General features: G+C 43.1%; 1 protein-coding gene across 2 annotated transcripts in view; it reads right to left on the bottom strand.

Annotated features, from left to right (window-relative positions):
• The window catches only part of ttc39c (tetratricopeptide repeat domain 39C), a 108,382-nt gene extending 91,263 nt beyond the window's left edge, over positions 1-17,119 (bottom strand). The window contains exon 1 of one of the 2 annotated variants that reach the window (XM_060823914.1): positions 16,807-17,119. In XM_060823914.1, the coding sequence (XP_060679897.1) occupies positions 16,807-16,991 (185 nt within the window). In that variant the 5' untranslated portion in view covers positions 16,992-17,119. The remainder of the gene's footprint in view (positions 1-16,806) is intronic. The other variant, XM_060823917.1, reaches the window with a different exon arrangement.
• Between the last annotated feature and the right edge of the window lie 370 nt (positions 17,120-17,489).

Below are 17,489 nucleotides of genomic sequence, written 5' to 3' on the forward strand. Positions count from 1 at the left end.
TTTTCTAAACTGCTTCCAATGCACTTTCATCATTTTTCTAAAATGAAAGGAGACCGATACTGTGCACAGTACTCCTGATATGGTCTTAACAGTATCCTGTATAAATGAAGTATAAGGCACTACTTTTATATTCAATTCCCCTCTAAATAAATGATAACATTATGTTAGTTTTCTAGCTACTTGCTGCACCCACTGACCCTTTGTAATTTTATGCAGAAGGACACCCAGATCCCTTTGCAATCTCTCACTATGTGTTTCTTTTTTATTTCCCTTGCCAAAATGAACAATTTCACATTTTCCCATCTTTGCCCACTCACTTAACCATCTTTTTTTTCAGCCTCATGTCCTCTTCACAACTTATAGTTCTATGTATCATTTTCATCAGTGTGGCAGCCATATTTTCGATTCTATCATCCACGTCACTTGTAGACATCGTAAATAGCTGAGGTCCCAGCTCTGGTCCAATAGCACACAAATCTGTCAGCCTGAAAATTGCCATTTATATCTATTCTCTGCTTCCTGTTAGCCAGCCAATTTTCTGTTCTTGTCAACATGTTAACCCTTACATGAACTTTTGTTTTCGGCAATAACGTTTGATACGGCACTTTATCAAATGCCTTCTGGAAATTCATGTATCATATTGCAGTTATGCATAACATTGACGAGGCCACTTTTGGAGCACTGTATACTTGTTGCTCTGCTACAGGAGGATTATTATTAAATTGGAGAAGGTGAGAAAAGATTTATCAGGATGTGACTGGGACTGGAGGATTTAAGGATAGATTGAATAGGCTGGGACTTTTTACACTGAAACATAAGTGGTTGACATTATAGGGGTTTATAAAATCAGGAAGGGCATAGATAAGGTGAATAGCAAACGTCTTTTCCCTAGGGTAAGGGAGTTCAAAACGTGGGGGATTATTTTTAAGATGAGGAGAAGAAAGATTTAAAAGGAATGTTAGTCATAGAGTCATATAGCATGGAAACAGATCCTTCAATCCAACCAGTCTACGTCAAACATAATCCCAAACTGAACTAGTCCTACTTACCTGTTCCTGACCCATATCTCTCTAAACCTTTCCTATTTGTGTAGTCTTTTAAACGTTGTAACAGTACTCACATCCTCTGGAGGTTTATTCCACACGGGAACTCGGTGTCACAAAGTTTGCCCCTCATGTCTTTTTAAATCTCTCTCCTCTTACCTTAAAATGTGCTCCCAATCTTGAGATCCTGCTTCCTAGTGAAAAGACAACTACCATTAACTCTATCTATACCCCTCATTATTTTATAAACTTCTATCAGGTGAACTCTCAACCTTCTACACTCCAGTGAAAAAAGTTCTAGTCTTTCTTTATAACTCAAACATTCCATATCCAGCTACATTCTGGTAAACCTCTCTGAACCTTCTCCAGCTTAATAATATCATTTCTATAACTGAATGACCAGAACTGGACACAGTATTCCAGAGCAGGCCTCACCAATGTCCTGTACATCCTAACTCCAAAACCCAAAAGACTAAGCAATGAAGGCAAGCGTTTTTAGCCACCCTGTCTATATTTGATGCAAACTTCAAACAATAATGTACCATACCCCCAGGACCCTGTTCTACAACATTGCTCAAGACCTTACCATTAATTGTATAAGTTATCTCCTTGTTTGTTGTAACAAAACGCAATAGCTCGCATTTATCAAATCGAACTCCATCTGCCATTTTTCAGCCCATTGACCCATTTGACCAAAGATCCATTTGTAATCTCAGAAAGCCTTCGTCAATGTCTACTATGCCACCAATTTTGGTGTCATCCACAAAATTAGAAACCATGCCTTTTATATTCTCATCCAAATCATTTATAAAAATGACAAACAAAAGAGGACCCAGAATCGATGCCTATGGAACACCACTGGTAACAGGCCTCTAGTCCATACAGCAACACTCTACCATCACGCCAATTTTGTATCCAATTGACAAGTTCATCCTGAATCCCATGTGACCTAACTTTATCAATCAATCTACCATGTGGAACCTTGTCAAAGGCTTTCCTAAAGTCTAAGTAAATATTGCAGTACCCTCAATCTTTTTGGTAACTTCCTCAAAAAATTCAATCAAGCTTGAGAGACACTATTTTCCATACACAAAACCACGCTAACTATCCCTCATCAATTTGTGCCTCTCTAAATGTCCATAAATCCTATCTTTCATAATCACCTCCAACAATTTTGGTCAGGCTCATGGGTCTCTAGTTCCATGGTTTCTCCTTACAACCTTTCTTAAACAAAGGCACTACATTAGCCCCCTCCAGTTATCAGGCACCTCATCCCATAATTATAAATGATGTAACTATTTCGGCAAGGGGTCTTGCAATTTTTTCCCTTACTTCCCACAATGTTCTGGGATACATTAGATCAGACCCCAGAGACTCATCCACCTTTATATTCTCCAAGACCTCCCGGACTTCCTGTTCTGTAACGTGAACTGTTTTTAAAACATCAAAATTTATTTCTCTGCATTAGGGCAACATTTACACACAAGAGGGCGGTTTGTATATAGAATGAACTGCTGTAGTAAGTGGCATATGCAGGTACAGTTACATTTAAAAGGCATTTGGACGGGTACACAAATAGGAAAGGTTTAGAGAGATCTGGGCAAAAAGCAGGCAAATGGGACCAGTTTATTTTGGCAAATTTGGTTGGCATGGATGAGTTCTACTGTTTCCATGCTTTCTGAGTCTATGACACCAGTTCTCTTTTATACAAACGACCAGCTTATCCCCTCAAAACCCTCCAACAGATTAGAACATAGAACATAGAAAGATACAGCGCAGTACAGGCCCTTCGGCCCTCGATGTTGCGCCGACCGAATCCTACCTAACCTACACTAGCCCAATAACTTCCAAATGCCTATCCAATGCCCGCTTAAATGACCATAAAGAAGGAGAGTTCACCACTGCTACTGGCAGGGCATTCCATGAACTCACAACCCGCTGTGTAAAGAATCTACCCCTAACATCTGTCCTATACCTACAACCCCTTAATTTAAAGCTGTGTCCCCTAGTAACACCTGACTCCATTAGCGGTAAAAGGTTCTCAGTGTCGACCCTATCTAAACCCCTAATCATCTTATACACCTCTATCAAATCTCCCCTAAACCTTCTCTTCTCCAATGAGAACAGCCCCAAGTGCCTCAGCCTTTCCTCATAAGATTTTCCTACCATTCCAGGCAACATCCTGGTAAACCTCCTCTGCACTCGTTCCAATGCCTCCACATCCTTCCTATAGTATGGCGACCAAAACTGCACACAATACTCCAGATGAGGCCGCACCAGAGTCTTATACAGTTGCAACAGATTGACTAAACTGTTGGCTTGGCCTAATTGCCTCGAACTAAGTGCTCTGTTGTAATGTCTTCAATTATAGTTCCTAACGTCTCCCCCATGACAATGCTGTTGGGAAGACTGCAAATTGACTCTGCAGCAGTCTAGGAACCAGGAGAAAATATTAAAAGAAGGATATCAGGGTGCACAAATCACTGGAAGAGATAGATAGCAATAAAATAGAGAATAGTAAATTAATAGATAGTCAGGGTAAGAAAAATATTAAAATATTCTAAAATCAGGGTAATATACATGTCTATGAAAGCACAGTATACAATTAATAAGTTTGAAAAGAAGATTTGTAGCTCAAGTTGAGGTTCAGGTTGTAAACTTGCTCACTGAGCTGGGAGGTTTGTTCTCAGATGTTTCGTCACCATGCTCGGTAACATCATCGCTCAGCCTTCGGTGAAGTTCTGGTGTTATGTCCCACTTTCTATTTAATGTGTCTTGGTCTGTTAAGGTGGGTGGTATAATTTCCGGTTCTTTTTCTCAGAGGTTGGTAAATGGGGTCCAAATCGACATGTTTATTGATGGAGTTCCAGTTTGAATTCTAGGCCTCTAGGAATTCCTGTACATGTCTTTGTTTAGCCTGTCCTAGATGACTGCCAGATTACTCTGACCCCTTGGCATCATGGTAGCCCACAAACCCATCAACACACAAACAGCTACTGATGAATCTAAAGGACCCTTTATCAATAACCAGAAAAACCAATGTCATTTACAAAATACCCCGCAAGGACTGTTACAAACACTGAACAGAGAGGCAGGAAACTAGCCACCAGGATACACGGACACCAACTAGCCAACAAAAGACATGACTAGCTATCACTAGCATCCTGACATACAGATGAAGGAGGACACCACTTCAACTGGGACAACACATCCATCCAAGGACAGGCTAAACGGAGACATGCATACGGGAATTCCTAGAGGCCTGGCATTCAAACCGGAATTCCATCACTAAACACTTTAATTTGGACCCCACTTACCAACCTCTGAGAAAGAGAACCAGAAATGATATCACCTACCTTAACAGATCAAGACACAAATAGAAAGTGGGACAGGATACCAGCGCTTCACCGGAGGCGCACTGATTATGTTACCTAGTGTGGTGACAAAACACCTGGAAACAAACCTACCAGCTCAGCAAGCAAACCTACAACCTGAAGTTTGGTGAGTTATAGGTGCTGCACAAAGAGGATGGTTCAAGGTCAGAGAATCAATTTGGCTACAGCCAAGATACAAGAAGGGTACAATTGCAAAGTTCAATGTAGTCCACAGACCACCAAACAGATGGAAGGATATAAAAGAAAAATGTACAAGAAAATTACAAAGATGCTGAGCATAATACAATATGGGTGAGGAGGGGTACAGTGCGAGGAAAAGGAAGAAAGCTAGCTTTAATTAGCCAAATTAGACAGGAACAGTAGTTGTGTCAAGGGAAAAGTGGGGTATTCACCTCACAGTGTGTCCAGTCCAACAAGAAGTGAGACACTGCCAGACCTGGCTCTTAGGAACGAGGTGGGCCAAACAGATCAATTGTCAATAGGGAAGCATTTAGGGGGTAGTGGTAATTGAACCATACAGTTTAACATGACAGTGAGAAAGAACAATGACCTATCTAGAATAAGAACAAATAACTATGATTCTATGATGCTTATAACCGAGGGAGAGCCAACTTCAAATGGGTAAGAATGAAACTAGGCAAGATAGACTGAGATCACAACTGAATAATGGGCTACCTTCAAAATGAAGATGATTTGCACACAATCTAAGTATATTTGCTAATTAAATCATTATTTAAATATAAATAATATCTTGAATTATGAAGCAAGTGAGGACATCTGTCACTAAGTCATTATGCAGAATCCGAGAGCCAGTGACGACATGAGGGGCCAAATGGCCTTCTCCTGCACTATAATTCTGAAAACAAGGGGACATAGAACATAGAACATAGAACATAGAAGGATACAGCGCAGTACAGGCCCTTCGGCCCTCGATGTTGCGCCGACCGAGTCCTACCTAACCTATACTAGCCCAATAACTTCCAAATGCCTATCCAATGCCCGCTTAAATGAACATAAAGAAGGAGAGTTCACCACTGATACGGGCAGGGCATTCCATGAACTCACAACCCGCTGTGTGAAGAATCTACCCCTAACATCTGTCCTATACCTACAACCCCTTAATTTAAAGCTATGTCCCCTAGTAACACCTGACTCCATTAGCGGTAAAAGGTTCTTAGTATCTACCCTATCTAAACCCCTAATCATCTTATACACTTCTATCAGATCTCCCCTAAACCTTCTCTTCTCCAATGAGAACAGCCCCAAGTGCCTCAGCCTTTCCTCATACGATCTTCCTACCATTCCAGGCAACATCCTGGTAAACCTCCTCTGCACTCGTTCTAAAGCTTCCACATCCTTCCTATAGTATGGCGACCAAAACTGCACACAATACTCCAGATGAGGCCTCACCAGAGTCTTATACAACTGCAACATGACCTCAGGACTCCGGAACTCAATTCCTCTGCCAATAACGCCCAGTACACCATATGCCTTCCTCACAGCACTATTTACCTGGGTGGCAACTTTCAGAGATCTGCGTACATAGACACCAAGATCCCTCTGCTCATCTACACTACCAAGTAGCCTACCATTAGCCCAGTAATCCATCATCTTGTTATTCCTACCAAAGTGAACGACTTCGCACTTAGGACAGATCCTTAAAAATCAAAGCTCATCAATTCAAGGATAATGTCAAGTGGCACCTGCCTGTGGAAATCAGAAACTGTGTTGTGTTTTAAATAAAAGTGAGATTTTAAAAGCTACGGAAACTAGGCAGCTTGAGAAGTGTGGAAGTCCTGGTCAGCCATGATCATAAAGAATAGCAGAAAAGGCTAAAGAGCTTGTGTCCTCTTCTGTTCTTTCTGTAGTTGGATACCCAGTTTCACACCTGTTTTGAAGGAAGCACCTATAATAGTCCAATTCTCTACCAGAGATGGCAGCAAATGTGGAACATGGAGTGATGACTCAAATGGTATATAATAAGTTAAGAGGAAGCTAGACAATTGCATGAGGAAGAAAGGGAGAGAGGGATGATGTAACGTTTGAGATGAAACTTCAGCACAGATTAGATTGGCTCAATACAGATCAGTAACACTACAATTGTGGAACTACCTACAATATCAGTGAATGAATGTGAGAATTGGCAATAAGGTCATTAAGGAGTAAGAGAAAAAACATTCCAGCTGTAAGATTCTCAGGTTGATAAGTCCAAGGACAGTGGCAAGAAACAGGTTTCAAATTTCAATAAATAAAGGTTGTGGAACACATAACTTTCTTTTTATATAAAAGACATGAGCAGCCCCTGACAAGGCCAGTAAATGCTGCCAATCCCTAAATGCCCTGAAGAAAGGGGTACTGAGACATCTTATTGAATTACTGAACTCCTTGGGGTATAAGGGAGGGAAGTGAAGGATTTTGACCCAGTGATAGTGAACAAACAGTGATATATTTCTAAGTCAGGATAGTATGTGCCTTGGAGAAGAACCAGCAGGTAGAGGTGTTCCCAAGTACATGCTTTTTTTCAAAAAAATGGTAGTGTTTTTGTGTTTCATAAAGTGATGTTGAAGGGGTCTTGGTGAGTTGCTGCATTGCATCTTGTAGATGGTATGCACCACTGCTCCTGTGTGCCAATAGTGAAGCAAGTGCATGCTGAAGGTGGCAAATTTTTGATTTCTTTTTATTCATTGATCGATCGATAAGGGCATCACTGGCTAGGTCAGCATTTATTACCCATCCCTACTTGCCTAGAGGACAGTTAAGAGTCAAACACAATGAAACAGATGAGGTTTTAAAACAAATCAACAGTAATGGCATGGTTGCAGTAGGCTATTTATTCAAAATTTTTTATTAAATTCGAATTTCACATTGCAATAGGGGAATTCAAAACCAGGACCCCAGAATATTAGCTTGAGGTTCTGATTACTAGTGATATTACCACTACACTATGGCCTCTCTTAAAATACCAAAGACGGGAATAAAACCAATATTTATTCCGTATTTATACGCTCATACAGTTTTTCTCTTAAATTTCTTGTAAATTACCCTGATGAGTGCAACACAAAAAGCTTTCACAGCTTTTTGAAAGAAAAGTGTCTTTTTCAGCAACATTCAGTTCTGTAATACTGAATGACTATTTATAAACATGGAAATATTCAGCTAAAGTACAATAATATTAATAATTATGCAAAATGCAATGAGATGTTAAGACTTGAAGGGACTATTAATTAATAACAATCTCAAACAAATAACTTAAGATGTCAATCTGACTAGTTCTTGGTGTTGACACAACTGGGGAGATTTTACAAATGCGACATTTTTCCCATCTCGTGACTGGACAGTGATTGCATCATATAAACTATTTTATAGGTGTTTCTATTAGTATAAATCCTTCCTAAATGTGACCCCACCCATGTTCACACTTCAGCATATTGCTGCAACACATTTTTTTCCCAAGCTGTTTAGATATTGACCATTCAGTTATTTTTAAAAAACAGTTTACCCCTATGAAGGCCATCACAATTGAGAAAATGCAGGTTTCCTCACCAATATTATAAACGCCAAATACATTGATTACAACTAATGTATCTATTCATTTTTGGGGCTTAGCTTTTCTGAACAAGGTCAGGATTGGCTTTTTCCAAGTACGTTGTGTGCAATTTATTACTTGCCCTGCATTCTGCAACATCCAGTTAAATCAAGATCACCTTAAAAGTTAAAGGTTTGTGAAATAACTGCAGCAGAAGCAATGAAACAAACCAAACGATATTCTAACCCCATATCTTGTAATTTCCCTTACTTATATCTCTATACACAATTAAAATGGGGTAAAGGAGAAATACAACATTTCCTATAAAGCCAGTTTGCTTTCTCTGCATAAAGCATATGACAAGAATATTAATTCTGTAGAAACTGAAGATGAGAAGGCCACCACTGGATTCACCACAACATAGTTAATCTAATTTCACAACAAAGAAATGGGTGTTCTCCAAACACTTTGCTGCATCATTATGAATTTGCATTTTAAAATATCAATATAAGAGTGGCTTAAAAGCAGAGAAACAACAAGATGATTAAACTGTGATGGAGGCATGATAAAAAAAAAGTTTTCACATTACACAAAGCTCACAATGGCTGTAATCTCAAGTACTCTGTCGGAAACAGTTATACAAACAGCTTCAAAGATCTGACTTTATGTGCTTAAACCTAATTGTCCAACCAGTTAAAACCTAATCATTCCACATCACATTGGCAACCTAGTTCCCACGAGTTAGTGGGAACTAATTTCCCTACCAGTGATATCGTCCTGATGAAATGAAATGGCCAGCTTTATCAGACAAGTTGGAAACAAGCTGCATTGTAAAACAATGAATACGTTCAGCTGAACCACTTTTCTTTAAACAAATAATAGATGGGGAATAATTAGACCAGAGCTGGAGTTGGGGCCACTTCTGAGAGTTACTTTTCAGAAGGAAGGTTCATGAGGGTGCAATGGAGATTTATTAAAATAGAAGTAGGAGTGAGGAACTTCAGTTAACAGGGAGAGACTGGAGAAGCTGAAGAAGGTGAAGGGGTGTTCTGAAGAGATCTCATACTGGACTCTAAATCATAACTCAATTTCTCTCTCTCCCAATACTACCAAGCACCTGTTGAGTTTCTCCAGCACTTTGCTTTTATTAAAATTACCAGATTCCACAACACTTTGCTTCTGTTTCAGGATAACAAGAGATCGGACAGATGTAAAATATGATGAAGGCTTAAGAATAAATGAGGAGAAACTGTCCAGTGGCAGGAGGACTGAGAGTCACATAATGCAACTGAATTCCAAATTAAGTTCAAAATGTGATACTCTATTCACAACCAAGAATTAGAAAGTCTATTATGTAGTTATGGTTGACTGGATAAATAGACTAAAAGGGTAGGGCAATAAATAAACACTGAGGAAACATTTAAAGAAACAATTCAAAACTTCCAATAAAAATACATTCCATTAAAAACTAAAAGTCAGTCAGAAAGAGCCACCTCTGGATTACTAAAGTGGTTAAGGAGAGTATTGCATTAAAACAAGAAGCTTATAATGTTGCAAAGAATACCAATCAGTCTGAAGACTGAGGAAAATAAGAACTAAACTAAATAGTGGGAAGGGGTTGCTTAAACTGCACAGAAAATTATTGAAAAATGTAAAAGGTGGGGAGTGCTCAGCAAGCTTTGAAGTTTCCAGAACAAGTAATATGGCAGAATTTGGTAACTTCAGGCACAGCAGATAAGGGAACAACTATAAATGGGGGGTAGGGCAGTCAGTGCAGGATTGAGGGTGTTGTAATTGCATGCACGGAGCATACAAAACAAGGTAAATGAATTTGTAGCATAGATTAGAATTGGCTGGTGCAATGCTGTGGGTATTACAGAGACGTGCCTACAAGGAGATCAGGGCTGGGAACTAAATATCCAAGGATACATGTCCTATTGAAAGGACAAAAATGACAGGCAGGAAAATCGATGTTTTGGCAAAAGCTCTTCATCAGGAATGAGTTTGGAAGACTTGGGGTGGAGAGCTAAATGGGAGAGGGGTGAGGTTACGGGGAAGGTAGCTGAGAGTGCAATAGATGGATGAAGGTGGGTATAAAGGTGATAGGTCGGAAAGGAGGGTGGAGTGATATGTCGGATGGAAGAGGGACAGGTGGGACAGGTCATGAGGGTGGTGCTAAGATGGAAGGTTGGAATTGGGATAAGGTGGGGGGAGGGGAAATGAGGAAGCTGGTGACACCCGCATCGATGCCATGGGGTTGGAGGGTCCCGAGGCAGAAAATGAGGCATTCTTCCTCCAGGCATCAGGTGGTAAGGGGGTGGCGATAGAGAAAACCCAGGACCTGCATATACTTGGCGGAATGGGGGGGGTAGTTGGAGTGCTCGGCCACGGGGCGGTGGGGTTTGTTGATGCAAGTATCCCGGAGATGGTTCTCTAAAGCGCTCTGCGAGAAAGCGTCCTGTCTCTCCAATGTGGAGGACACCGCATCGGGAGCAACAGATACAGTACATGATGTGTGGAAGTGCAGGTGAAACTTTGATGGATGTGGAAAGCTCCTTTGGAGCCTTGGATGGAGGTGGGGGGGGGGAGGGGGGGGGGGGGGGGGGGGGGGTGTGATGATGTGTGGGTGCAGGTTTTGCAATTCCTGCGATGGCAGGGAAAGGTACTGGTAGGGGAGGGTGGGTTGTTGGAGGGAGTGGACTCCTCCCAGCACCTCACCCCTCACCTCCGTCCAAGGCCCCAAAGAAGCCTTCCACATCCATCAAAGTTTCACCTGCACTTCCACACGTCATTTTGCTGTATCCGTTGCTCCCAATGCAGTCTCCTCTATATTGGGGAGACAGGATGCCTACTCGCAGAGCGCTTCAGAGAACACCTGAGGGACACCCGCACCAACAAACACCACTGCCCCATGGCCAAACACTTCAACTCCCCCTCCCACTCCACCGAGGACATGCAGGTCTTGGGCCTTCTTCATCGCCACTCCCTCAGCACTCAATGGCTCATCTTCCGCCTCGGGACTCTCCAACCCCATGGCATCAATATGAGTTTCACCAGTTTCCACATTTCACCTTCACCCCACCTTATCCTAGTTCCAACCTTCCAGCTCAGCACTGCCCTCATGACCTGCTCCACCTTCCATCCCACCTATCCACTCTACGCTCCCCTCCGACCTATCACCTTTACCCCCATCTCCATCTACCTACTGCACTCTCAGCTATTTTCCCAGTCACCCCACCCCTCTCCCATTTATCTCTCCACCCCCAACGCTACCAGCCTCATTCTTGATGAAGGGCTTTTGCCCGAAACGTTGACTCTCCTGCTCCTTGGATGCTGCCTGACCTGCTGTGCTTTTCCAACACCACACTCTTGACTCTAAGCTCCAGCATCTGCAGTCCTTGCTTTTGCCTAGATGGGCAGAGGTGCCTTGTTAGTAAGACATGAAATGGAATCAATAGTGAAAAGTGACAGAGTCAGAAGGTGTGGAATCTGTGTGGGTAGAGTTGAGGAATTGCAAAGGCATAAAAGACCCTGATGGCTGTTGTGCACAGGCCTCCTAGCAGCAGTCAAGATGTGGGAAGAAAACAAATCAGGGGATAGCAAAGGCTTGAAAGAAAGACACAATTACAATAATCAAGGAGGACTTCAATATGAGGTGGACTGGGAAAAATCAGGTTGGTTGCCAATCCCAAAAAAAGGAATTCATGGAATGTCTATGCGATGTATATTTGGAGCAGTTTGTGGCACAGCCCATTAGGGAACCAGACAATTCCGGATTTAGTGATGAACGATGAGGCAGACTTGATTAGGGAGGGTAATGCGCCAGAATCCAGAGTTGGCACTGACTATTGTAAGATGTTTGAGAGTTTGAGGAAGAAGTTAGAATCAGATGTAGTAGTATTGTAATTTTGAGTAACAGTAACTACAAAGACACGAGGGAGAGGCTGGCCAGAGTTGATTGGAAGGGTAGTCTAGCAGGGAAGACAGTGGAACAGTAATGGCAAGGGAGTTTGAGGGGACAATTCAGGAGGTTTAGCAGAAATTCTCTCCAAGGAGGAAGAAACATATTAAGGGGAGGATGAGGCAACCATAGCTGATGAGGAAAGCTAAGGATAGTGGTGCAGAGATGCCTCTGAGCCAGGAGGCGTGGGTTCAAGACCCACCTACTCCAGAGGTGTGCAATAACATCACTGAACAGATTGATTTAAAAATCTAAAAGCAAAACAAAATCAATATGATGGAGATTAGTGGGAAGCCAGAGGATTGGGAAGCTTTTAAAAACCAGCAGAGAATAACCAAAAAAAGGAATAAGGCTGGAGATGTTGAAAAATGTAAGTAAGCTAGCTGATAAAAGAAATTTGCAGAAGTGATTTTTAAGATATCTAAAAGGTTTGAGAGATGCAGCAGTGGACATTGGACAACTAAAAAATTAGGCTGGAGAAATAGTAATGGGGGGGACAAAGAGATTGTGGAGGAACTGAACTGGTACTTCGCATCAGTCTTCACAGTGGAAGAGTTAGGGCCACTTTTGGAACATTGTGTGAAATTCTGGTCTCTCTCCTATCGGAAGGATGTTGTGAAACTTGAGGGAATACAAATAAAGATTCAGAAGGATGTTGTCAGGATTGGAGGATTTCAATTTTAGGGAAAGGCTGGATAAGCAGGAGATGTTTTCCCTGGAGCGTCGGATGCTGAGGGGTGACCTTAGAGGTTTTTAAAATCACGGGGGCATGAAGAGGGTAAACAGACAAGGTCTTTTCCCCAGGTGGGGTAGTCCAGAACTAGAGGGCATGGGTTTAGGGTGAGAGTGGACAAATTTAAAAGGGACAACTTGTTCACGCAGAGAGTGGTGCGTATATGAAATGAGCTGCCAGAGGAAGTGGTGGAGGTTAGTACAATTACAATATTTCATTGGATGGGTATATAAATAGGATGGCTTAGAGGAATATCGGCCAAGTGCTGTCAAATGGGACTAGATTAGGTTAGGATATCTGGTCAGCATGGACGAGTTGGACTGAAGGGTCTGTTTCCATGCTGTACATCTCTATGACTCTATGATACCAGCAGCATACCAGAACTTCAAAAACGTCAGGTACATAGAAGAGTGTAGTGATCATTACTACGGAGAAAGTGCTGGGAAATTGCAACATCTAAAAGGTGGATAAATTATCCAAACCAGATGGACTACACCCCACTGAAGGAAATAGCTGAGGCGATTATAGAGGCATTGGAAGTGATCTTTCAGGAATCATTGGAGTCATGGAAGCTTCCAGAAGACTGGAAAATGACTAATGTAATATCCCTGTTTAAAGATGGAAGGAGGCAGAAGACAGGAAAGAAAAAGCGAGTTGATAATTTGTATGAATTTAGAGCTCATTATTAAGAATGAGATTGCAGAGTCCCTGAAAGTGCATTGTAAAACAGAGTGGAGTCAGCACAGTTTTAATAAGGGCAGGTCACGCCAGGCAACTCTATTGCAATTCTTTGAGGAAGTAAAAAGCAAGATAGACAAAGGAGAGCTAGTGAATGAGATTTTCTTTTTGGAAATCCAAATACATGTTCGAGAATTTGAGGGAGAAATTAGAATGAGATGCAATGATCAGACGCACTCTCTGACCAAGTGCTGAACAGGAGGCTGCGAAATAAGAACCCATGGTGTTAGGGGCAAGATTCTGGGATGGATGGAGGATAGGCTGACTGGCAGAAGGCAGTAAGTGGGGATAAAGGAGTCTTTCGCAAGATGGCAGCCAGTGACGAGTGGAGCTCCACAGTCGTCAGGGTTGGGACCACAACTATTCACATGATAGATCAATGCTCTGAACAAAGAGACTGAGGGCATTATTGCTATGTTTGTAGATGGAACAAAGATAGGTGGAGTGACAGCTAGGAACAGGGAAGTTGGACAAAGAAGTGGCAGATGGAATTCAATATGGGAAAGTGAGAGGTTACACATGTTGGTAGGAAGAATAGAGGCATAGACAATTTTCAAAATGGGGAACTTTGGACTCCTAGTTTAGGATTTGGTTAAGATTAACATGAAAGTTTAGTTGGTTGTTAGGAAATCAAATACAATGTTAGCATTCATCCCAGAGGGCTAGAATTCAAGAACAATGGTGTACTGCTGAGGCTTTAGAAGGCTCTGATCAGACTGCATTTGGAATATTGAGCATTCTTGGGCCCCATACCTCAGGATGAATGTGTGGGCATTGGAGGAGACCCAGAGGAGGTTTACAAGAATGATCACAGGGGTGAAGGGCTTGTCATATGAAGAGTAGTTCAGGATTCAGGGTCTGTACTTCATGGAGTTTAGCAGGATGAGGGAGATCGGATTGAAACTTACAGAATTTTGGGAGGCCTGGATACAGCGGACATCAAGAAGATGTTTCCAATCGTATGAGAGACCCAAAGTGAGAGGAGAAGGAATTTCTTCAGCTGAGAGTAGTTAATCTGTGGAACACATTGCTGCAGAGGGTTGTGGAGGCCAAGTCATTGTGTGTACTTGTGACACAGATAGATAGGTTGTTGACTGGTAAATGGATCAAGGCTTACTGGGAGGAGGCAGGAGAACAGGACTGAGAAAGGCATCAACCATAATCAAATAGTGGAGCAGACTGATTGGACCAAATGGCTAATTCTGTTCCTACATCTTATGGTCTCATGGAAACTAGCAAAGTGCATATAAAGGGAAAACAAAAGGAATATGAATTAATCAAGAATATGAAAAGATCATCAGGCTTTAGTAGTATATTAAAAGGAGAGTAGCTGAATGAAACATTGGTCACTTAGAAGCACAGAGAGAAGAAAGGGAAAATGCAAGTGTGTTGAAAACAGAAAGTTTACTAAACTAACAGGAGTATGGGTTGTCCTATGAGCAAATGGTGAACAGGTTGGGGTTTTAAAGTTTTTGAAGAGTTAAAGAGTGACTTGATTAAAACATACAAGATCCTGAAGGAGCTTGACAGGGTGGCTGGGGAAAGAATGTTTTCTCAAACAGGAGGATCTAAAACTAGGGCCACCCCATTTAAGATGATGCTAATCTTAATAAGCAGCAAAGTGCAACTGATCAAGTGGCCTATACCTGTATTTAAACAAGGATAATTACATTACAGCAGTACAGTAAAGGCTCACTACACTGTCCCCTAGGACATATGGGTTGTAATGTGACAAGAGACCGATTGAATTTGGCCAATATTCTCTGGAGTTTTGAAAAATGATGGATGATGTCATGAAAACATACTAGGGATTTTAAAGGGACTGTTTCCCAAGCTGGATAATCTAGAACTATGGATATGCTCTTAGGCTAAGGGTCGAATCATTTAGGACTAAGATGTAGAGAAACAGGTCCACTCAATCAGTTGCAAATCTTTGGAATTCTCTACCCCTGAGGATGCAAACGTTCCACTGTGGAATATATTTAAGGCAATCAAAGGATTGAAAGGAGCCAGTGGGAGAGAAGAGTTCAAGATCAGCCATGATAGCGATGTTAGTCAAAATAGGCTCACAGAAGAAGAAATGCTGAACGTCTTGAAACGCATAAAAGTGGATAAATCCCCAGGACCTGATCATGTGTATCCTAGAACTCTGTGGGAAACGAGGGAAGTGATCGCTGGGCCCCTTGCTGAGATATTTGTATCATCGATAGTCATAGGTGAGGTGCCGAAAGACTGGAGGTTGGCTAACATGGTGCCACTATTGAAAAAAGGTGGTAAGGGCAAACCAAGGAACTATAGACCGAGAGCCTGAAGATGGGCAAGTTGTTGGAGGGAATCCTGAGGGACAGGATGTACATGTATTCGGAAAGACAAGGACTGATTAGGATTAGTCAACATGACTTTGTGCGTGGGAAATCATGTCTCACAAACTTGATTGAATTTTTGGAAGAACAAAAAGGGTTGATGAGGGCAGAGCAGTAGACGTGATTTATATTGACTTCAGTAAGGCATTTGACAAGGTTTCCCATGGGAGATTGGTGAGCAAGGTTAGATCTCATGGAATACAGGGAAAACTAACCATTTGGATCCAGAACTGGCTCAAAGGTAGAAGACAGAGGGTGGTGGTGGAGGGTTGTTTTTCAGACTGGATGCCTGTGACCAATGGAATGCCACAAGGATTGGTGCTGGGTCCACTACTTTTCGTCATTTATATAAATGGTTTGGGTGTAAGCATAAGAGATATTGTTAGTAAGCTTGCAGATGACACCAAACTTGAAGGTGTAGTGGACAGCGAAGAGGGTTACCTCAGATTACAATGGGATCTTGATCAGATGGTGGGTCATTTCCTCCAACAGCTGAGGTCTTCACAAAGACCTCAACTTTCTCAACATCGCCCATGGCACAGGAACCCTCAGGTTAAATTCACCACCAGAAGGCATCTGGATAGGAAGGGTTTGGAGGGTTTTGAGCCAAGTGCTGGCAGGTGGGACTAGATTGGGTTGGGATATCTGCTCAGCACGGACGAATTGGACCGAAGGGCCTGTTTCCATGTTGTACATCTCTATGACTCTAAGTCGTCTCCAAATGGAGAGAGTAGGTGAGATTTCTCTAGGAATGGAGTGACTTTTTTTAAAAAAAAGACTCTGCTTCCACCGCCTTTTGGAGGAAGGGTGTTCTGAATTGTGGTTTGAACAGTGATCCCTGGTTCTAGATTCTCCCAGGAGAGGAGACATCCACATTCACTCTGTCAAGACATCCCTCACCCCAGAGCCCAGAAGGTCAGGGATGTTTCAATGAGGTTGCCTCAGAGTCTTGGGGGGAAAGCCGAAAACTGCCGAAGATACCCGAGTGACCCCGAATGGGTGGCGAGTCTCCCCGAGTGATGCCGAGCCTCTTCCAGGCTCACTCACCGGTATTTTTTGAAGAGCTGGTCCGATTCCCTGAAGCCGTTGTTGAGCAGCATGTTAATCCCCGCCAGCGCCAGCTCGGCGTCGTCCAGCTCCGGCTGGGGGCAGCTGCCGGTCGGTCCGAGCCCGAGCCCAGGCCCAGGGCCAGAGGGAGCCGAGCCCGAAGCCTCCCCCCGCCTGCGATCCATCCCCTCAGCCGCCGGGGTCCGGTGAGACACCACCCGGGGCTCCGCTCTCTGGAATTTCCGCCCGGTTAAAACAAGAGATGTCTGAGCTTCGCTCCACGAAGGCGGTCCCGGTGCCAGTTACGGCCGGGTCCCGCCCAACGCCCCGCCCAACGCCCCGCCCACATACACTAGGCCCCGCCCACGGCATCCGCCCCCCTCGCCCATACTCGATCCGCCCCCCGACTTTGACCCCGCCTCCACATCCGGCACCGCCCCTACGGCCCGAGCCCCGCCCCCACGCCTCAGGCTTCGCTTAAACCCCGCCCCCCCGGTAAAGGTTGCTCCCTTCGAGTCCGCTTACCTCTCGACCGCGCGGGCGGTGCCATGACAACGAGGCCTGACGTCCCGCTCGACACCAGCCAATCAGCGACAACCCCGGGAGTGACCAACCGTTTCGTGAACACACTCTCCCCACCCCCTGGGGACACTGTCCCAGCCCCTGGGGACACACTCTCCCCA

The sequence above is a fragment of the Hemiscyllium ocellatum genome, chromosome 4, assembly GCF_020745735.1.
Source record: "Hemiscyllium ocellatum isolate sHemOce1 chromosome 4, sHemOce1.pat.X.cur, whole genome shotgun sequence".
NCBI lineage: Eukaryota > Metazoa > Chordata > Chondrichthyes > Orectolobiformes > Hemiscylliidae > Hemiscyllium > Hemiscyllium ocellatum.